At 45.4% G+C, this 20,990-nt stretch overlaps 3 protein-coding genes across 4 annotated transcripts; 1 reads left to right on the forward strand and 2 right to left on the reverse strand.

The window, feature by feature from the left end:
• The first annotated feature begins 60 nt into the window (after positions 1-60).
• On the forward strand, positions 61-2,094 carry LOC117863456 (protein ROOT PRIMORDIUM DEFECTIVE 1). The gene is made up of 2 exons (XM_034747158.2): positions 61-368; positions 524-2,094. Exon 2 carries the CDS (start codon positions 607-609, stop codon positions 1,954-1,956), a length of 1,350 nt encoding a protein of 449 aa, XP_034603049.1. The 5' UTR covers positions 61-368; positions 524-606; the 3' UTR covers positions 1,957-2,094.
• A 1,368-nt stretch (positions 2,095-3,462) lies between these two features.
• On the reverse strand, positions 3,463-9,334 carry LOC117863454 (glutamine--fructose-6-phosphate aminotransferase [isomerizing] 1). 2 transcript variants are annotated; one of them, XM_034747154.2, is made up of 12 exons: positions 9,141-9,334; positions 8,240-9,040; positions 7,556-7,728; positions 6,824-6,935; positions 6,273-6,412; positions 5,565-5,726; positions 5,030-5,351; positions 4,651-4,901; positions 4,443-4,557; positions 4,096-4,351; positions 3,836-4,004; positions 3,463-3,746 (listed from the first exon to the last, which is right to left on the reverse strand). In XM_034747154.2, the coding sequence occupies exons 2-12, from the start codon at positions 8,487-8,489 to the stop codon at positions 3,663-3,665; spliced, it is 2,034 nt and encodes a 677-aa protein (XP_034603045.1). In that variant the 5' UTR covers positions 8,490-9,040; positions 9,141-9,334; the 3' UTR covers positions 3,463-3,662. The 2 variants fall into 2 exon arrangements, with proteins under 2 accessions (XP_034603045.1, XP_034603046.1); XM_034747155.2 differs by lacking the exon at positions 8,240-9,040.
• A 6,258-nt stretch (positions 9,335-15,592) lies between these two features.
• LOC117863280 (uncharacterized) lies at positions 15,593-20,211 on the reverse strand. The gene is made up of 12 exons (XM_034746915.2): positions 19,801-20,211; positions 19,435-19,556; positions 19,278-19,337; positions 18,370-18,486; positions 18,108-18,227; positions 17,846-17,987; positions 17,570-17,746; positions 17,126-17,479; positions 16,716-17,011; positions 16,516-16,632; positions 16,301-16,424; positions 15,593-16,190 (listed from the first exon to the last, which is right to left on the reverse strand). The coding sequence occupies exons 1-12, from the start codon at positions 19,957-19,959 to the stop codon at positions 15,921-15,923; spliced, it is 2,058 nt and encodes a 685-aa protein (XP_034602806.1). The 5' UTR covers positions 19,960-20,211; the 3' UTR covers positions 15,593-15,920.
• Between the last annotated feature and the right edge of the window lie 779 nt (positions 20,212-20,990).

Consider the following 20,990-nt stretch of genomic DNA (forward strand, 5'->3'; position numbering starts at 1 on the left):
AAGAGGCAGCCAGGCAAGAGAGAGCTGAGAGCCCAACGCCACTCGGGTAGCTCCCTCTCCCCCCCCAAAAAAAAAAACAAAAAAAAAACAAAACAAAAAGAGAACCCCCTGCTGCTCGCCTCCGACTCCGAGACTCCGAGAGAGCCCAACGCTACCCGCCGCCCATTTCCCGCCCGCCGAATCGCCGATCACTTCCCAGTCTCCCACACACTGCTGCTTCGTCCTGGCCCTTGCCAACTGCTATCTTGAAGCCTGCCGGCACCCTTTCGTCCTCCGTCAGCGTCAGCGTCAGGCAGAGGCACTCTGGAGCTAGCTTCGCCCATCGCTCTGGTTATGCACATGCCATGTTCGATGAAATGCCTAGCAAGGTAATTTCAGGTTTATGTGTTGCTAATTGCTATACTGCATGGAGTCAGCTCCCACTTTCGTACTCGTTTCTGTGAAATCATATGCATAATCCTTCTCTGTGCGCTACTGCCAATGACATGCTCTGCAAATCTGAAGATGTGTTGAACTTTGGCAGGTTGTCATTGCCCTACAGATGCACTTGTGACTCTTGATGCAGCTTCGTATATTCTAAGGATTGGAGTTCTAACATACAAGCAAATGGCATCGATCACATTCAGTCCAGGAAACCTGCATGCCCTCTCTGTGCGGCTGGGAATATTGGGTGGGACTGGGGCATTTCAATATGGTCCCTTCAACTGTGGTGTGCAGCGGCGGTGGAAAAAGCCAGTAGATTCAGCAAGAACCCGTCTGGAGGGCAGAACAAGGGATCATAGGCTGGACAAGCTAATGGTTCAACTGAGGAACTTGAGGCATGCCTTGGCTGTACGTGAGTTGATATCCCAGCAGAGGAATGGATATGCATCTGTCCAACTTCTTTCAAAGTGGAGACATGAGGTCGGGTTGAACATTGAGATCGGCGCTTTCCTCAAGAAATATCCCCACATTTTCCAGATTTACATGCACCCTGTAAAGAGAAACCATTGCTGCAAGATCACACAAAAGATGGCCGACTTGATTGCAGAGGAAGATGCTGTGATCAGGGAGAATGAGGCCGACACAGTGCAGCGCCTGAAGAAACTTCTCATGCTCTCCATGAATGGAACTCTGAATATGCACGCGTTATGGCTTGTAAGGAGGGAACTTGGGCTTCCCGACGATTACAGGTCTTCCATACTACCAAAGCATGGACATGATTTATATCTTGAATCCCCTGATACTCTGTCACTTGTTGCTAGGGATGACGAATTAGCTGTAGCTAAGATTGAAGAATGGAGGAAGAAAGAGTACACTGAAAAATGGCTAGCTGAATCAGAGACAAAATACGCTTTTCCAATCAACTTTCCTACTGGATATAAGATTGAGAAAGGTTTTAGGGAAAAACTCAAGAATTGGCAGAGGCTTCCCTACACCAAACCTTATGAGAAGAATGCTTTGCATCCGATCCACAATGTTGAGCGGCTTGAGAAACGTATTGTTGGTATTCTTCATGAACTTTTAAGTCTGACAGTAGAAAAGATGATACCACTTGAAAGATTGTCGCACTTCAGAAGAGCTTTTAATATGGAAGTAAACTTGCAGGAGCTTCTTCTTAAGTACCCAGGAATTTTCTACATCTCGACAAAGGGAAGTGCACAGACAGTCATTCTGAGGGAGAGATACAGTAAAGGCTGCCTGATTGAGCCTAATCCTGTATACGATGTGCGAAGGAAAATGCTAGATCTGATTTTGTCTGGATGCCGTAACGTTGGTGAACCGGAAAGTGCAGCTTGGCTCACTGAGGAGTATGATGAGGGAAGCTGTCTTGAGTTGCAGAACAACATGTGCCAGGTGGATACTGCAAATACCATACTGGAACTTGAAACTGACAGCGACTCGTACAGAAAGAACCATATTACTGAAGAGGTCCCGCACCAACATTTCTGTGACTCACAAGAACAGAGTGAATAAGCAATTAAGCAGATTTCAACATGTTGGGATAGTATGGGGCACTTGGTTACTGGACGCGGATGGTAGTTGTTCTGTGAAGCATGTGGTGCTGTGATCCACCAATTATTAATTCCAGCTACTCTGATGGAGCATCTGCAATCCCCTGGATAAAAGCTACCTGTGAATGAAGGTAAACCAAATGGACTTCGTGCTGGCCCGTATTTGGTTGTTTCAGTTGGTCTTGTAAAATAGAACTATTTGAATAAACACACTTGCATCAAATGCGACAGATATGATATGAAACTTGCGGTGGGTTATTATAGAACCTCACGTTAGCTTTTGCAGGGACGGCTGCCATGACGGCGTTGTCGCCGGTGCAGGTGACGACCAGGACGCACAACTTACGTGCCGTCTCCGCTTCCACCCCGTCGGCGACACCAATCACCGCAGGAACGACACTAGCCTTCGAAGCCACGGCTCTGTGTATGTGTCATGTGTGTGGTGGTTTGAGCAGCAGGACAGCAAGCTGCGGCGCGTCGACAACTGCGCGCGGCTGAGATGGTGCGTGCGGAGGGGAGCAGCAGCCGGCGGTGCATGGGCAGGGGCAGAGGAGGTGCTGCGTTGGTAATCTCTCGCCAGCGAATGAGTGCCGGGTCGCAAAGTTTCGCTGGCACCTATGCCGCGTCAGGTGGTTGGTTGCAGTGTCTGATGTTTAATCTCTGTCACGTGTCGAATGTTTAGATTAATACAGGTTAATCAATTGCATAAATGAAGGCTAATTCACGAGACGAATCTATTAAGTCTAATTAGTCCATGATTTGATAATGTGATGCTACAGCAAACATGTGCTTAATTATGGATTAATTAGGTTTAATAAATTCATCTCGCGAATTAGCCATGACTTATGCAATTAGTTTTATAATTAGTTCATATTTAGTTCTTCAAATTGGTATCAAACATCCCATCCGAATGTGTTCCGAACTGAAAATTAATTCGTGGATCCAAACATCCTCTATGTCGTGATCGAACTTCATCTTACCATCTAACGGCTGGGAAGATGGGGCGACGTGGCCCAATGTATGCCCGAAATTGTCCGCCGGTTCGTCAACGTAGAAATAAGTGTCTCTGTAAATATATATTTTATCCAGCCACTTGGGCCAGACTCAGACACCTCAGCCCATTAGGCTTTCAACTCAACGACCCAACTACTATGCTCGTCTCTGCACCCTTCTTTATAGCGAGCTCATTGGGCTCCAAGCTCCTCCTATCACACACCGGCAGGCCATCACACCCCGGGAATCCTATCTAACGTCCGGAAGTTTTTTTCTTCCACAATTACCGTTGTTTGAGATTCGTAGAGTAGCTCTCTACCGTTGGATGCAGCCTCCTCCCTCAACCCTAGCACGTGCCGCCGCCCGTGCCTGCTCTCGGTTTCCTCCTCTCTTCCTTCTACAGACACGTCCAAAAAGCTCGGCCCACGGCCCATCAGCGACGCTACAGCCGTCGACATGGGCCCAGACCGGCAGATAACTAAACAGGCTCCTGGACATTTCTTTCTGAAATATACCATTTGTACCGTACATTTCAGTCACTTGTTTAACGTACCGTAATACTTAGCCACCTCAAGAACAATAATAAATAATTACACTAACCAAAAGCTATAGCCGGCATGCTACCTGCCCCATACAACACAAGGATACAAGTCACACATCTCCTCTACCTCTTATCTACTGTGTGGTCACGCTCTTCGCCAGATTCCTTGGTTGATCCACATCGAATCCACGGAGAACTGTCAGATGGTACGCCAGCAACTGAACCAAACATAACAAAATATGTTCAGTCAACAGAATTGCACGTAGCGTAATTAAACATAAAATAACAAAACAAAGCTTAGACAAACCTGTAACGGAATTATGTTGATCACGGGCTGGAGACAGTCTGCAACCCCTGGAACTTCAATAACTCTGCAGGATCCAATTGAGCATACAGCAGATGCATCTCCCTTCGAGCACATCACTATCAGGCGCCCCTTGCGTGAAAGTAGCTGCTGTATTACCGATTGTTGCTTGCTGCAACAGGTGGAGAACTTGTTAGGCAAAACCTTGTTACGAATAATAAAACCAAAAGCTGAACTGGTTCCTTTCCAAAGTGCTCGATTACCTGAAGCATGCATCACGTGTTGCAATGACAATGATGGGAAGGTTTTCATCCACCAGTGCCAGCGGTCCGTGTTTCATCTCACCAGCAAGCATGCCTTCGCTGTGCATCAGCGCAACCTCCTTAACTTTGAGGGCGCCCTCTAGTGCAGTGGCATAGTTATAACCTCTTCCGAACACAAGGAGGGATTCTGAATCGATCAAGGAAGAGGCAAGCTCCTTCATCTCAGCATCAAGTTTGAGAACTTCACTGACACAGCCTACATCGTAGAGTACACACGTTCAGGAGCATCAGTTAAAAACAGCATTTTGCTTGGCAGCATAATAAACTTTGTATCCATTGCAACATACTTGGAAGGCTGGTAAGTCCACTGATGATAGCATTCCTTCTAGCTTGAGTGGATATTTGATCAGATCCAATAGCCAAAGCCATCATCGCCATGGCTACTATTTGACTTGTATATGCCTGCAAGATTGGCAGGTATGTTAGCACATAAGAATTGAGATGGTCAAAAAAATGAGGATAACCATTACAGCAAGAAAATTTTAATAGACCAACCTTGGTACTGGCAACACCAATCTCACAACCAGCATTGATATGAACTCCACAATGTGTTTTTCTCGACAGTGTGCTTCCAACAGTATTTGTTATGCCAACACAAAGGGCTCCGTTTTCTAGTGCATAATCAAGAGCAAGGAGGGTATCTGCTGTCTCCCCTGACTGACTGACAAAAACTGCAGTGTCTTCCCTATAGATGGGACCTTGTCTGTCCAGCAAGTCACTTGCAACCTCCATAGTCACAGGAATACCTATTATCCAATAAAGCAAGAAAAAAGGACTTAAGCTACAGGATCGTTAACTAAATTCTAATCACTTTGAGGAATTCCAAAATTTTCCTCATAAAGGCAATACAGCTGGAGTAATTGATCAGACCTACCTGTCAGTTCTTCCACAAATGTTCTTGCACCTAAGGCAGCATTGTAACTTGTACCACAGCCTATAAAAACCACCCTTCTACAACGCCTAATTGTTTTGAGATGTTCCTTCAGTCCACCTAAAAGAACCTCACCATCCTTTAGCCTACCCCTCATTGTCGTTGTCAAAGAATGTGGCTGTTCATGGATTTCTTTTTGCATGAAGTGATCATAACTTCCTTTCTTTATTTGCTCAACTTCCATCTCAAGAACAGACAATGCTCGTTGCACAGATGCTGGCTTCTCTTTGTGAGGGTCAAACTTGAGGATTGACACACTGCCATCCTGCAATGCTTAAACCAATCAGGCATAATAGAAGGTCGGGAATTATATTTCTAGGATATAACATCATGGTGGCAGGGAATCAAGAATAGCATTTATGATATCAAGGTCTACAAAATCTCAAATTAAAATAGAGGAACCTTCAAAAACAAAAATACCAGCAACTTAAAAACCATAAAATGCATGTAAACTAACAAGCAAGCCTTTAAAGAATACCTTAATATGAACAATTTCATTATCTTCAAGAGCTAAATAGTTCTTTGTATGTTCTACAATAGCACATAGGTCACTGGAGAAGAATAATTCTTTGGGCTTTCCATTTGTTGTCAAGGCTTTGACATCATGAAATGGTTTGCCATTTTGTTGACCACTCAATTCCTGGAAGGCAAGAGAGCATGATTTGTATATTATAAGGAAAGAATTCAAATTCAATAAAGACAATTGTAAGATCCATACAAGTGCAATAACAAAATGTGAATTACAATCATGTAAAAAAACATATTACTGAAAAGGTCACTCATAAATAAAATCAATCTTGAACTACTTAACTGCATGGTTCTTAAGATCGAACAGTGTAGAGATAAACATGTGGCAATTAACAGGTTCATTACTATATTGAGTACAGGGTGGACCTTGTAAAGCATTTACCTTGATGAGAAGATTGTTATAATAAAAGTCAATTCTAGGATACTATTCCATCCAAATAATGGAATAAACATCTTCTTTAATGCTTTATGTTTATTATGATGCTGTTTTCCGTCACATATTTTTGAAGTGGATGATGGCAAGAAAAGGTTAATTTAGTGCCTCACTACAACAGAAAATGAATCTCAGAACAAACATGCAAAAAAAGAAAATTACTTCAGTTTTCTCACATTAAACCTACTCAATATATCAAGGGTATAAGAATGTTATTTCACTTACATTGACACCAAGTATCAGTGTGCTCCCTCGTTTGCATGCAATCAATTCATTTGGATAGTGTGGACTCTTAAAGATAAGTGCGTAGGCTCCTTCCAGCTGCCTCATAACTTCCATAACAACTTGGCTAAATGTCACATCACCTGAGGAAATGAAAAACAACGTAAAGAATTTCTTTAGCGAGAAGTCACAGATGAGTTCAGTCAGCAATTATATATTTGGTAATGCAACAGTAAGTATTCTTCCATGTTTAAGGAACTCTCCTGCCAAGTTTGAAATAGCGTGACGCCTAAGAGTCTCTACATTCTACTAGAAAGTGTTGTGCACAAATAGCATATATGTGTATCAACTATTGCCTTATCTACTTCCTTGAGGACAATATTAATGTTCTAGCCATAGTGCAATGCTCCAAGGAAATAATTTAACAGCCCTGAAAAGAAAACAATTTTAAGAGAAACTACAGACTAAATGGCCCAGATAAATATCAGAGGGTACATCTTTTCTGCTTTTGCTTATGGCAGCAATATTGCAATTTCAAGATAAAAGCGCATTACCTTCTTCATCATGAGATTTATCGAAAACAAACTTTGCTAGTTTAGGGATGACTTCTGTATCTGTATCAGACTCAAAGGTGAAACCATGCCTAGTTAGTGTCTCTTTCAGGACCTGAACAAATAAGTCAAAAGATCAAGTTAGAATTACAATTTACCATGTTATCATACGATGCCATATTAGTGTACAATGGTAAATGATCATATACATTCAAGTTTCAAATGGTTGAGGCTTGAGTGTCATAAATGTCCAATAAATACAAGATGAAATTTAAAATCTAACATTGAGAATTGTGAATCCTCATTTACACAATTAAGACAAAAAAAAATCCAGACTGTGGCGAAACAATCTTCAGGACTAAAAAAGACAGTTCTTGATATTCCATTTGTTAAACAGTAAATAATGTACTGCAGTAACTGTTCCTTAGTACCAGTAATTTTATGAGCTTTTAAACTGATGGGCAGATTCCCTCCTTAAAAAATAGGAAGGAAGATAACGAGACATCCCATGTGGAGGGGCTCAAGGCATAGACTTTCACGTGGGGCGCAAGTTGGTACAGGCACGTGGTTTCAATGATCTGAGTGCACTAACAACTGTAAAGATCATATAGAACAAAACAAACAATACGCAAGGATTCTATCAAACAATGTCACAACAAGTTTATGATGATGCCACTATATGAAACAAACAATACAGTTGTATTATAAAATATCACAACAACAGAGTAAGCAGACCTCATAGTTGGTGATGATGCCATTGTGGACGACCAAGAACTCATCACTGGCACCAGAAGATTGGGGGTGGCTGTTTCTTGGAGCAGGCACACCATGTGTGGCCCATCTGGTGTGGGCAATTCCAGCATGCACATTGAATGCAGCATCTAGGTTCACATCCTTCTCATCGACCTCTGAAGAACACAAACACGAAAGCTGGGGTAAGATTTAGCTTCTGAGCACTCCGATAGTTCATGAATTGCACGTATTTCAGAGTACCAAAAGTGCGATGGAAACTTTGTAGCATGGACTTGGAAGGAAATGAAAAGGGAGGTTTTCAAGTGCCGACTTGCATAAGATATTGACAGATGTCATAAAGAAAGAACTCTGATTGATTCGAATGGCCAACATTTGGAATTTCATAGAACCATGTATAATTCGAGATAATGAGAACAGGGATGCTGAATTTTGGAAGTTGGCGATTCCAGTAGCAAAGAAATGGCAGGTGATAAGATAACAGTAGAAGTGTAGAACTATCTAAAAACACGTCAGCAGGTAACAAAATTCCCCCGAAATTGGATCCGAAACCCGGCCAAAATCGAAGCTTTACAGATGGAAACAGACAACTGAGGCCCAAATAAAACAAGTCGCGAAAATATCCAAGCTTTGCGCCAGGAAGCATTCAGGAACGAGAAGAGAACTGACCGGAGTAGACGGATCGCACGAGGTTCTCGATCTTGCCCTCCTGGCGGAACACAAGCGGCGGCGCCCCGGCGTACGGCGCATCAGGAGGGGAAGCAGAGGAGGAGGAGGCGGGGCGGTCCGCGTCGAGCGCGATCCCGGAGGAGTCGTAGCCGCGGTACTCGAGGCGGCGGAGGCCGTTGAAGAGGACCTCGAGGATGTAGCGGCGCTCCCGCGACACATTGTAGTTGAGGTAGGCGAAGATCCCGCACATCCTGGCCGGGGGGCGGGCCTTCTAGAACCTTCTGCTCCGGTGGAGAGAAAGGTTCTAGGCACTACTGTGGGAGGGGCAAGGAATTGCTGGGCTGGTAGTGGTGATTTTCTTCTGTACAGGCCCGTACGAGAAGGGAAAACGGTTTTGCAGTTCCGGCCGGCCGGAGAAGACGACGAGTACGGACGGGTGGAGGAAGAAGGGAAGAAGCAGCCGCGTCGTTACGATGGCCGACGTGGGGTGGACTCGTACCGAGTCCTACGACTTGCGCCACGTTTGGATTGGCCACACCTTTTTTTTTCTAGAATTTTTTTTCTTATCTTTCTACGAGAAGATAGTGCTTATATTTTTTGGAGATAAAGAGTGCTTATATTAATCTGATATAAGAAATTACAATCAGATTTGAGCAGCTCGATGACACAAGACGGACCCTTTACTCCGTCACACAGCACAATGCACCGTTCACTTTGCTAACTGAGCTAAGTTATAAGCAACTCTATTGTACTATCTTGTAACATAATTTTCTTAAGCTTGGAATCTTTCTTCTTGCTGTACTGTTAAGGTTCAAAAAGAAATTCTTTCTGGATTAGGTCAGTTTATGGAGCATCGGCCGGTGATGGAGTGAAAATCACAGGGGAAGGCAAAGGAATTGACCTGATTTCGCGTCCATTTTCTCCGTGGACGATTTTGCCGTCGAAGGCGAGGCTCTCCTTCAGCAGCGAGCGAGCCTTTTGCTGAGCCAAGCTAGCCTCCAGGGGTGAGATTTTATTAACGGATCGAGTGCCAAGCCTAGGCTAAGGCAGCTAGCTGTCTCTCTCTCTCTCTCTTTCTCAGGCCGTTTTCTCTCGTGTCCTCTCCTGTGAACGAAACGTGCGCAATATATAGTGGTCGCAGTCGCAGCCGAGGGGCGCCATCTGGAAAACGTCACGTCCTCAACTACGATGCCAGCCGCGCTCGGATTTTTGACAGAGCTGAGTCACCCTTGTTCATGTTGGTTTCGAGGATCAAAGACGAGGCTTTTTTTTTTAAGAAACTATTGCTCTTGTATTGTTTTGCGGTCGTCGGTCTCCCCTTCTTCTTCTAATGTAATAAGCAGCTGTCCTACCGGTTCGTTTTTTTATAAAAAACTACGATGCCAGCCGGTCATCAGCCACGAGAACCACGCCATCGGCCATCGCATGGGCGTGCGTGTCATAGTGTCATGCATGTGCAGCAGTTGCAGGATATTTCAAGCTCCATCATTGGTACATAACGTGAAGTTCCGCATGTGCGGATGTGATTCCGGAGTACGCTTATTCGTTCTCTCTCTTTTTTCAAGAGGAAGCAAGTACAAGTTGGTAGGAGTGAAAACGGTAAAAAAAAACATAAGAAAGGAGTTAGCAGAATCATTTTTCTTACCCATACATATGTTATTTCTAAGAAATGATTGGTGAGCCCTAAAACAAAATCGAAATTACAAATCAGAATCGAGAGAATTGATGTCAATTCCAACCAAGAGTTATAGCCACGTACCCCTCACGGAGAGCCTACTACAAAAGGTTACGACGATGGGGAGAACCATTTCGTCATAATCACATGTTCTAAATCCCGCCCGCGCCCATTTTTTTGACACCGCGCCCTTTCTTTTCATTTTTCTACCCGCCAGCAACCGCATGGTGGTGTGTGTGGAAACTAATAATTACCCGCCAGCAACCGTGTGGTTTTTCAATCAATTGTTTCCTTCCAGATCCCCTCAATCACGAATTCCCGCCAGCAACCGCGTGATTTTTTAATCAATTGTTTCCTTCCGGATCCCTTCAATCACGAATTTTTGAATTTCCCGTTTCTTTTTTGAATTGTTTTCTCAACGCGCGTTTCCTTTTTTATCATCATTGTACCTATATAATCTCACGTCCAAGAAGCCACGAGGTCGTCAGGTCTACATTGGTCGCATGGCTTGTTGGTGGCACACCAGGTCATCAAGTCTACATTACCAGGCCGCGAGACGCAGGTGAGTATATAAATGAAATATGGTTTGTCTAATCCGCGCATGCTTCACATATTTTCTCTAAGCCGCGTCGTCATCGCAGATTTGTTACAACGAGCGATCGAATTCTGTTCCAGGACGTTACAAACACCACATCTCGTCGTGCATCTCGCAGCAGTAAGAGGCGATTTGATGATTCCAACAATAATGGTATTAAGATGAAGCTTGTTTTACGTTTCTCTTTCTGTTTCTGTGGTTGAGGTTGTTTGTTTCGTTTAAGATGCAAGCAGTGATGCTATATCTGAGGTGGAACTTAAACGGCAAAAACGACATGAAAGCTATGCAAACTTGCCAGCTGAGGTGAGAGCTGAGAAGAATGTAAAGCGGAGGTAAGATTATGCACATAAAAAAGCTGAGAAACTAGCAGCAGCTGTAAATGCTCGTGGAGATCTTCCACATCAAGGTTCTCATCAGAGCAGTCTGCAGCAATCTGCAGTGATTACACCGGAAGCCAGTTTGATAAAACGAACACGGAATCCAGGTATAATCTGCACTGTTTATATTTCTTAATCATGTTTACTTGCTTAAATCTTGGAATTTCATAATTGCAGGTTGTCCTGCTGTTTCCGGATTAGCAAACGCAACTCCTTCCAGAGCCCCTCAATCACTGTTGTTTTCGGATTGGCAAACCCAACTCTTGATCCAGGTTGTGTGCCAACACCTGATCCAAGTTCTGTATTTTCAAGACTTTTTATGCATTCCATTCTTTTTTGTAAATTGTTTGTCTATCCGTAGTCGCAATGTCTATTGGAACACCATTCCCAAGTTATTTTTTCCGATGTATTTTTTCTTGCAAACAAACTTCCTTAAATCTTGGAATTTCATAATTGTAGGTTGTCCTGCTATTTCCGGATTGGTAAACGCAACTCCTTCCAGAGCCGCTCAATCGTTGATCAATCAACCAATTGTTTCCTTCCACAGCCCCTCAATCACTAATATTTCCGGATTGGCAAACTCAATTCCTCAAGGTTGTGTGCCAACTCCTCTTCTGTATTTTCAAGACTTTTTTATGTATTCCATTCTTGTTTGTAAATTGTTTGTCTGTCTGTAGTCGCAATGTCTACTGGAACACCGTTCTAAGGTTATTTTTTCCGATGTGTTTTTTTCTTGCAAACAAACTTCCTTAAATCATGGAATTTTATATTTGATCAATCAACCAATTGTTTCCTTCTAGAGCCCTTTCCTCCCTCACACAGCACAATGCACCGTTCACTTTGCTAATTGAGCTAGTTATAAGCAACTCTATTGTACTATCTTGTAACATAATTTTCAAGCTTGGAATCTTTCTTCTTGCTGTACTGTTAAGATTCAAAAAGACATTCTTTCTGGATTTTTTCCCCCAAAACTGAACTATAGCTCCATGACAAAAATTACTACATTTACAATTCCATGTAACAGTTAAGATTGAATACGATACATCACAGCTTCAGGATGTACTTAAAATTGAGGATTAAGCCCAGCCTTTGTGGCCCCATCTGCTCTCGAAGGCCTCGCAATGCGGCAGTAGAAGAGGGACAACGAATCTATTAGGATAGGTCTCAGAGGATTCTTGTGGCGTGATAGAATTAATGTTTGATTAGGTCTGATTTCGCGCCCATTTTTTCAGTGGACGATTTTGCCGTCGAAGGCGAGGCTCTCCTCCAGCAGCGACCGAGCTTTTGCTGAGCCAAGCTAGTCTCCAGGGGTGAGATTTTATTAACGGATCAAGTGCCAAGCCTAGGCTAAGGCAGCTAGCTGTCTCTCTCTTTCTCGGGTCGTTTTCTCTCGTGTCCTCTCCTGAACGAAACGTGCGCAATATACGGGGGATGTTTGGAGATAGGGGCTAAACTTTAGCCCTGTCATATCGAATGTTCGGATGCTAATTAGGATGACTAAATATGAGATAATTACAAAACTAATAGCAGAACCTCTATGCTAAATCGCGAGACGAATCTATTAAGTCTAATTAATCCATCATTAGCGAATGGTTACTGTAGCACCACATTGTCAAATTATGGACTAATTAGGTTTAATAGATTCGTCTCGCAATTTAGCCTAAGGGTTGTGCAATTAGTTTTGTAATTAACCAATGTTTAATACTCCTAATTAGTGTCTAAACATCCGATGTGACAGGAACCAAATGTGCCAAACACCCTGGTCGCAGTCGCAGCCGAGGGGCGCCATCTGGAAAACGCCACGTCCTCATCGTATCGCAGTCGCAGCCGAGGGGCGCCATCTGGAAAATGCCACGTCCTCAACTACGATGCCAGCCACTCGGATTTTTGCCGGTGCAAAGCATTTAGCGCTTATGTTGCATAGAATGTGGCTCTCATCCCCTTCTTCTAATTAATATAACATGAATATAACATGGCAGGAGCCGGTTCGTTTTAAAAAAAAAAACTACGATGCCAGCCGGTCCTCAGCCACGAGGGCCACGCCATGGGCCATCGCATGGGCGTGCGTGTCATAGTGTCATGCATGTGCAGCAGTTGCAGGATATTTCAAGCTCCATCATTGGTACATAACGTGAAGTTCCGCATGTGCGGATGTGACTCCGGAGTACGCTTATTCATTCTCTCTCTCTCTTTTTTTAGAGGAAGCAAGTACAAGTTGGTAGGAGTGAAAACGGTAAAAAAAAAACATAAGAAAGGAGTTAGCAGAATCATTTTTCTTACCCATACATATGTTATTTCTAAGAAATGATTTGATGAGCCCTGAAACAAAATCGAAATTATACAAATAGTATTGAAAATAGTCGGAACCAAGTATCCTCCTAAGCTTCAGTCAAGGATTCGACCAAGTGTGTTGACTACGGACTCGTAAGCATAAATATTTGTTAACGAGTAGTCCCTCCGTCACAAATTATACGTTGTTTTAGGACATTTTTAACGGTGCTTGAAGGTTTTAGGAGCCGTCCATCGGTCCAGATCGGATGGTTAAAAAGTAGGAGGAACCTGTTACAAGGAACCAAAATTGTGGACCGGTACCAAATAATCAACCATCTTTTCCTACATCATCACATACAATCAGTTAAACGGATTGTCAATTGAATTATCCTTTCGAGTACTAGATGGGTGCTTCAAATACAGGAAATAAAATGCCTAACACTTGAAAATGATTAACATACTGGTAGATGCATTTGAGGGAATTCGCTTTGGATAAACGAAAAATAAAGTGCTACAATGTAACAGTTGCAAATTAGCTGTGCCGACTGTTTTTTTAGCAAAACTGAAAGACTACAATTACTGCCTACTTATTGAAAACAATATATCTAGCTTAGCTAATGGTTGAGGATCTATTCCTTATTTACTAGTATGATCAAAATAGGATGGTACATTAATGTCACTAGCCATCAAGCAGAAACTAGCATGAACCTAATGGCAGCTTCATCTGCTGATGTTTTCAACTAAATAAACCAAGTACCGTTCAGGGTTTCAGAGGCCAGCCAGCAAACGAGCACTGAATCACACAATGTTGCCCGATAAACTGAAGATGGCTATCTACGTCGCATCTTATCTTACCAATCGATCCCAATAAACTGAAGATCCGGCAAGCAGAGGTGACGGCTCAATGAACCCAGGGAGCTTGATCGTTGCGTACAAGGGAATGGGTGTTGTCGCTCTAGTTGTACGTGTTCAGTGGCAGCCTTAGAAAGATAGCAGCAGGTGCGAATTTGTTGCAGGCTGCCCGTGGAGGCGAAGATGGCGACGTGGTGCGAGCTTCCGGCCGCGCGTATCTCCCGAAGCCGGCCGGCCGCCGGGCCGTCGTCTCCTTGGCCGGGCCAACCCGGATCGCGCGAGAGCTTCTCTAACGACGAAGAGGCGACCGGCGACGAGCCCCAGCAACGCCGCGGGCGGCGCCTGCGTGACAAGGACGGCCGAGTCCCTGGCCGCGGTCCACGCCCGATCTGGGCCGCACGTGGTCGATACAGCGGCTGTTAGGACCGCCCGATCTTCTCTGCTCAATTGCTGTCTCGCCAGGCGCCGTTGCCGTCGCCGTCGCCGTTTTGCATTCTGTGTCCTGTGGTGTGTCGCCGGCGGGTGCACGCTAGGTGTTCGCCCCTTTGCCTGCAAGGGAGCAATGCCCAGTGATGTGCATGAGCCTGCCTGCTTTCCCAACTTCGATCAGTTCCATAATTATACATAGAACACGGTTATCAGCATGCCGCCGTCCATGTTGCTGCGTTGTTGGTTTTCTTGCATGTGTATGTGTTGATTTTGCTTGACTCTGTCTTTGCCCAGGCATCGACATTGTTAACTCGGAGGTTAACGGATCGAAGACACCATCATTGCCCAGGCCACGGCGCGAATGCATGGTGATTGATGCAAGGACATCATCAGTGCTGAACTTTTTTGAACTTCAGTGTACAGGTAGCACAGGTGAATGTCATACGTGCCTGGTCTGTAAATAGTGCTAGGAAGATCTCTTGTTGTTGCTAGGTGAATGTCAAATATGGGGGGTTTAATATTTGATTGTCACAAGTTCTTGGTCTGACGATCTTGTGAGTTTTAACTTCTCCATGGAAAATGTTTTAGCACTTTATTTAGCAGAGTATTTTAGCACATTACTGATGCAGACAACTGACCTTGTTTGTTTATGATCCCCGTTCCACTCGGCAAAGCTGGCCTGGGTTTTCTGAATAAATATCGTGGTTGCCTAACCATTAGCATACTAATGTACAAGTGCAACGACCGTAGGGGCACAATTTTCTGCACAATTCCCCTTCTGCATTTGATCAGAGGGATTCTGCTAAGCTAAACGCCGTCGTAATATTCACTTAGCTTGCACGTTCACCTACTTGATCGGGCCCTCCTCGTAACCAGGATCTCATTTCGGTGTCCATACCTGAACCTTAACGTAGTGTTCAAGGACTGTAGGAATAACAACATATTCGGCACAATTCTGAGCTCTGCATCTTAGGGATTAAAAAAAAACTTCTTGAAGATTAGTAAAAGAACTGAATTTTCCCCTCAAAATGCTAGTCAAAGTATAACTACCTTGTAGATCATGTCAATGTGCAACGACTTACTCTTTTTTTTTATCAGAGCGAGTATTATTGATAGAAAAAGATGATCAAATGTGCATATTAGAGATCATGCCATGTCTAAAATGTCAAGTATATTTGCCGACCAGGGGGATTATTTTGTTGTAACAGCAAGTACAACTAGTAGAGTGGATTGGGCAATCAGAAAGAAAAGAGAACAGCATGATTCAGCTCGAACACCTTTCTGCAAAATCTCCCAAAGCTCTAGCTCATTTCACTCTAGTATTTCGGCTTCCCATGCTGGTCCTATACATTCAAAAACCCACCCTGTTACTGCTCTAACAATCTTCAGTTTACTCCTACAACTGTTGCTGCTGTGTATATCCTAATTAAGAGAAAAAATTGAGGAAATACTGATTCCTAGCCGATTAGATCATGACGATGATCATGCCCGTCGCGTGGGGTCTCGCCAGGATCCAGGAGGGCCTTCCAGGCGGATGTAGTCGTACATGACCCCCAAGAACTCGCCGAAGGCCCTCGTCTGCGTGATGCTGATCCTGTTCTCGCCTTCTTCCAGCAGGTACCCTCTGATGGGGAACTCGAAGCTCCACTGCACGCCGTGGATGCCATGCCGCGCGATGGCGTTGCCGCCGCCGAACTCCGGCGTCGTGAACACCCCGCCCCCCCTCCTCATGCCGCCCCCGTTCACGTGCACCTAATTTCAGAATCGAAACGCGATCGGATCGAGTTCAGTACGTTCGCCAAGGATCAGAATTGTATTGTTACAAGCATGATTATTCAGTGTACAGCAAGGATTATTCGTACCTGCAGTCTGGACATCTGAGCAGCTGCAAGGGCGATGCGCAGCGTGTAGGTGCCGTCCGCGACGACGTGGTCCAGGTTGAACCGTATCTGACGCGTCGTTGGCACGTTGCCATTGCCGACCTTCCTGCAAAATCCGAACATGTACAAGTCTGAATTGAAACATGTAGAAACGAAGAGACGAGCAGCACTGACAGAGAGTTCTTCAGCATCAGTACCTTGTGACATGTGCAAAGAACCAGTCCTTGGAGTGGTTGCTTCGACCGACCGTGAAAACAGGATCGCTGTCAGGGTACAGCTCGGCGTACCTCTCCCACAGACCATACTGCCTGTACCTGTGCAACAGGACCGAATCAGTTTCCCAACTAAAAAGCCTCGTGACATATGCTTCCGTAAGCCATCAAGATCATGAGCTTACATGTCCCTGTGCAGAAACAGCCGGTTGGCGTATCTGGGGTCGACGTCAGGAATGAAGAACTCCGCGGCGGTCCGGTCCGGGACTCCGATCTCCCACAGCGTCGGGCCTGATCTTGGAGGCAAGAACACGAGATCACCGAGGTCGATGGCGCAACCTGGCGTTACGGTCACAGCAGAAGTGTACATGTAGTCTCCAAGAACCCCGGGGACCCATGCGTAGAGGTTGTACACCCCTGCCCGGACATTGCCGATGGTGAAACTGCCGCAGGACGTGGCCGTCGTCCAGAACTGATAACCCTGCACAACAGTACACATCACAGCATCAGGTGTCCATGATCTTGGCTGAGTTGTGCCACGAGTTCAGAACCACTTCGATCAACTTGTAGTCACGGAGCAGACCGGCGCACGTACCTTGCACTCTGTCGCCCAGGAGCCAGGCTGCCCGGGCGCGGCGAGGCCAATGTACGCCATCCCGGCAGGCATGTCGTCGTTCCTCATGAACCTGTCTCTGACCATGAGCCTTCCGGTGACGGAGCCCCTCTCGCCGGCCTTGGCGAAGTCCGGTGATTTAGGGAAGCTGTACGGCCACTTGCTGACTTCGGTTTGCGCCTGCGCCTTGGCATCCTGCCAGAGAGCCCGGAGATCACCGTGTTTCGGGCTCGAGTTGAGGTAGATGAAGACTGGCCCCAACACCTTCTTCCAATACTCGCCGTTGCCAACATTGAGGACAATGTCATCCCCAATGTAATGCGTTCCCAGAAACATCTGAGGAACGCAGAGAGATTACTAAGTTGAAAGTTCTGAATATATATTTTGACTGAAACTGTTGGAGGGAATGGCAGAAAAATTTCTTACGGTGAGGGAGGTGGGTCCAACGTGGGAGGTGAGCTCCCTCTTCATGGGGCCGCCGCTCTTGAACTCGTTGCTTGGGGTGATGACCCAGAAGCCCATGGGGCTAGGGTGATTGCTGCTGATCCATCCATGGACGACGTTGTCCTTGTTGTCCAGCGAGTACTGGTACTTGTCATCCACCTGAACAAAATTCAGAGAGTTGCAGGCTCATGGTTCTGTCTGAAATTTTAACTTGTTCTAGTAGCAATGTAGCATGTCATGCATGCTTCGGTAATTTACCTCTCCCTTGAACTGTGGCTCCTGGGGGTTAACGAGAAGAACAGCCTCCTTGTAGGCCAGTGCAGTACCTCGAGGCTCGTCTCTGTCTGCCGCGCTGGGCATGTATCTTTGTATGTCGTCTGAAATCGCCATGTAGTTGAACCTGAAATACACACATTTGTTGTAGGCCAAAAAAAAAAGTCAGCTCAGTCACGAGAATTCTGTGGCAAGTTCAGAGAAATTGCTGATCAGAGTCTTGTAAAACAAAACGGGTACTACTCACTTGTCCGTGTTAAGTTTGAAAGCGAGCCGAGCCTCTGAGATGTTCATGGCAGGCCAGTTGCTGGCGTGCTCAAAGATGGCGTAGCAGTAGAACCCGGAGCTGCCTTTCAGCACCACAATTCTGAAGAAACAGTTTTTTTCTTGCAAGTTTCAGTGATAATTTGGTAATACTATTTCACAAGGAAGGGGCTAGTAAGGATTAAAAATAGTCAAGTTTGTTGTTTGTGTAATCTGAATAATTAATGACATAATGAAGGTGTCACCTTTTGTCAACGTTTAGTCTAACACTATCTTGGCGTGATGGATTATATATACTCCTGAAAGAAAGCTCCACTTGCTCTGGGCTTGAGGACACGACCTTGAACTCCGTACTATCCAACCTGTACATCAAATGCAGTTAGTTGCTTATAAAACCGAGGCAGTTAGTTGCATCCAAAAGGACCCAAGCAGTTGCCGCACACGCACAAGCACTTTCGTCAGCTGTACTAGGACCATGAGGTCGACTACATTGCAGTGCGTCCTCTGACTTGAAGATTAGTATGTTTGAAAATATTGCTTCTTGGTTGATCCTCTGTTTGCAGCTGCGCAATAATCTCTGACGGTGTTTAAGACTAGCTACCATTGATTCTTCAGAAAAAAGGTTAAGATGGAGCAGCACTTTACAGATTGGATGCATGAGGGTACTTGGTTAATCCCCATCCTTTCGGCGCACATTCATAGAGTACCTCGCTGATTTGCTGGCTACAAAATGTAGCGTCACAATGGCTAGATTGAAAACCTGAATGATCTTTTCTGTCTGACGGTGCTGCCATAAATCCGAGTTGTTGTTGCTAGCTAGGAGCAGGTATTGTGTGTTGTGTCCAGTCAATAGCTTTTAAATTACAGAAAATTTATGGTATGTTGTGAGATGTATTGGTGACCTCCAACATGCAACAACACATAACTTCTTGATGCAATGATAACTGTAGCAACTAGCAATAAACAACGGCATCAATATGAACTAACAGAGCTCCTTTTTTTTCCCCAAAGAAACAAAATAACCAACAGAGCATACATGCAACATGTACTTTGAGAATTATCTAGAGTTGCAGACATGCCGGTGATGAGGACACACCAAGGAGGTGATGGGCGTTAAGAGAAAAGATTATGGGGGTTGATGAGGTGCACTCACATGTCGATCATCCCTCTTGGGTGATCGGAGCCCGGATAGTTCCACACCACATCCCAGTACCTGCATCATCAGAATTTGCATAAACAATCCATGCTTGCCGCCATTAGCGCAACAGCCAACACTCCAGTAGTATGCATGAGATGTACTATGTACTTACCCTCCCGTGTTCTCCTGGCCGGCGAAGTGCAGGAGGCTGCGCTCGCCGTTGTAGCGGACGGCGGTGATGTGGCCCTGCGGCTTGGACAGCGTCACCTGCACCACGCCATTGTCCACAAGCACCTGCATGCAGCTCAGCGATGAGGTAGTAGTAAGGTATTAAGCTGAAAGCAACTTATGGCAACAATAGCTAGCTGACTCTAAATTTAGACCTACTATATGTATTATTAAGTAGTAATTAATTACTAGCTACTAACCCTGGCAAAAGTAAAATTAGTGAGCAGTAAGGAAAGAAACCACTCTTGTATACATGGACAGTAAATCTATACGCTGATTGACTGCCTGCAGGCCTATAGGACGCGCGCACCTGGTGATGGTCGACGCGCAGCGTAACGCCATGGGCTGCGGCGTTGGGCAGTGCGGCCGCGGCGGCGGCGAGGGACGATGATGCTCCGACGGCGGCGACGAGCAGGATGACCGGCAGCAGCAATGACGACCTTGTTGCGCCAGCCGCGGAAGCGGCCATGGTACGGTGCGTCGACTCGATCGGCGTCGCGCGCTCCTCTCGGTCGTCGTCGATTGAAGAAGGATCGGAGAGGTAAGAGATTTGTAGAGGCCAAGCCCGGCCGGCACGCAGACGCCGCGCGCGGGCAGTCGTGGTACGCGGTGCGCTCGCTAGTGCGCCATGAACGGACGATGCATGACTTTGACGACGACGACGTTGGACGGGAAGGTCTCGTAGCTAGCAGCTTGTTTCAAGGATGAGCAGCTAATGAGCCGCCCCCGCCTGCCTGAGCTGACTATTTATATACATGCACGACCAGTCGACCACGAACCGATGGGCCGGCCGGTGACGAGCCGAGGCAGTTGCAACAAGAGCTCAAGTTGCATTGCACGGCCCACTTGCCCGGCACACATATCTTTCGGCTTTTTATAAATTATAAAGGCCGGCGGCGGAGCATGGCTCGATCGATCGGTTACCTCGCCGTTGCAACGAGCAGCTCCCGCCAGAGACGGGGATTTTGGTCCGGACTAAAACTATGTCATATTAAATATTCGGATCGGAAGTTAATTAGGAAGACTAAATATAAGTTAATTATTAAACTAACTAAATAGATGGAGGATAATTCACGAGACGAATCTATTAAACCTAATTAATCTATCATTAGCACATATTTAATGTAGCATCACGTTGTAAATCATGGACTAATTAGTTTAATAGATTCCTCTCGTAAATTAACCTCTATTTGTACAATTGGTTTTGTAATTAATTTATATTTAATACTTCTAATTAGTATCTAAATATTCGATGCCATAGGAATTTTAAGAGCACGCAGAGAAACAAGCGGGCCTGTACTCCCTCCATCAATCCTCCAATATCCGGTCCGGTTGCAACTAGGACTACATCTCTGCTTTGCATCGTCACACAGTCCAGAAAACGGACCCCCGCGAGGCGACTCGGGGGCGATTCCCAAGCCGCCAGAGCCTCACCGCCGCGGCGGCCCCCTCCCCTTCCCTCCCTCCATTTTTCCCCTCCTCGCTCCCTTCATTTTCTCT

The sequence above is a fragment of the Setaria viridis genome, chromosome 7 (genome assembly GCF_005286985.2).
Source record: "Setaria viridis chromosome 7, Setaria_viridis_v4.0, whole genome shotgun sequence".
In the NCBI taxonomy this organism is placed as follows: Eukaryota; Viridiplantae; Streptophyta; class Magnoliopsida; order Poales; family Poaceae; genus Setaria; species Setaria viridis.

Coding starts and splice junctions, on each gene's coding strand:
- LOC117863456 (XM_034747158.2), top strand. CDS start 607: ATGGCATCGATCACATTCAGTCCAGGAAACCTGCATGCCCTCTCTGTG.
- LOC117863280 (XM_034746915.2), bottom strand. CDS start 19,959: ATGGCCGCTTCCGCGGCTGGCGCAACAAGGTCGTCATTGCTGCTGCCG. Junction 17,747..17,845: donor AGCCACAGTTCAAGGGAGAG/GTAAATTACCGA, acceptor AATTTTGTTCAG/GTGGATGACAAGTACCAGTA. Junction 16,633..16,715: donor CTGTTTCTGCACAGGGACAT/GTAAGCTCATGA, acceptor CCTGTTGCACAG/GTACAGGCAGTATGGTCTGT.
- LOC117863454 (XM_034747154.2), bottom strand. CDS start 8,489: ATGTGCGGGATCTTCGCCTACCTCAACTACAATGTGTCGCGGGAGCGC. Junction 7,729..8,239: donor CGTGCGATCCGTCTACTCCG/GTCAGTTCTCTT, acceptor TGTGTTCTTCAG/AGGTCGATGAGAAGGATGTG. Junction 5,727..6,272: donor CACTGATACTTGGTGTCAAT/GTAAGTGAAATA, acceptor CTTGCCTTCCAG/GAATTGAGTGGTCAACAAAA.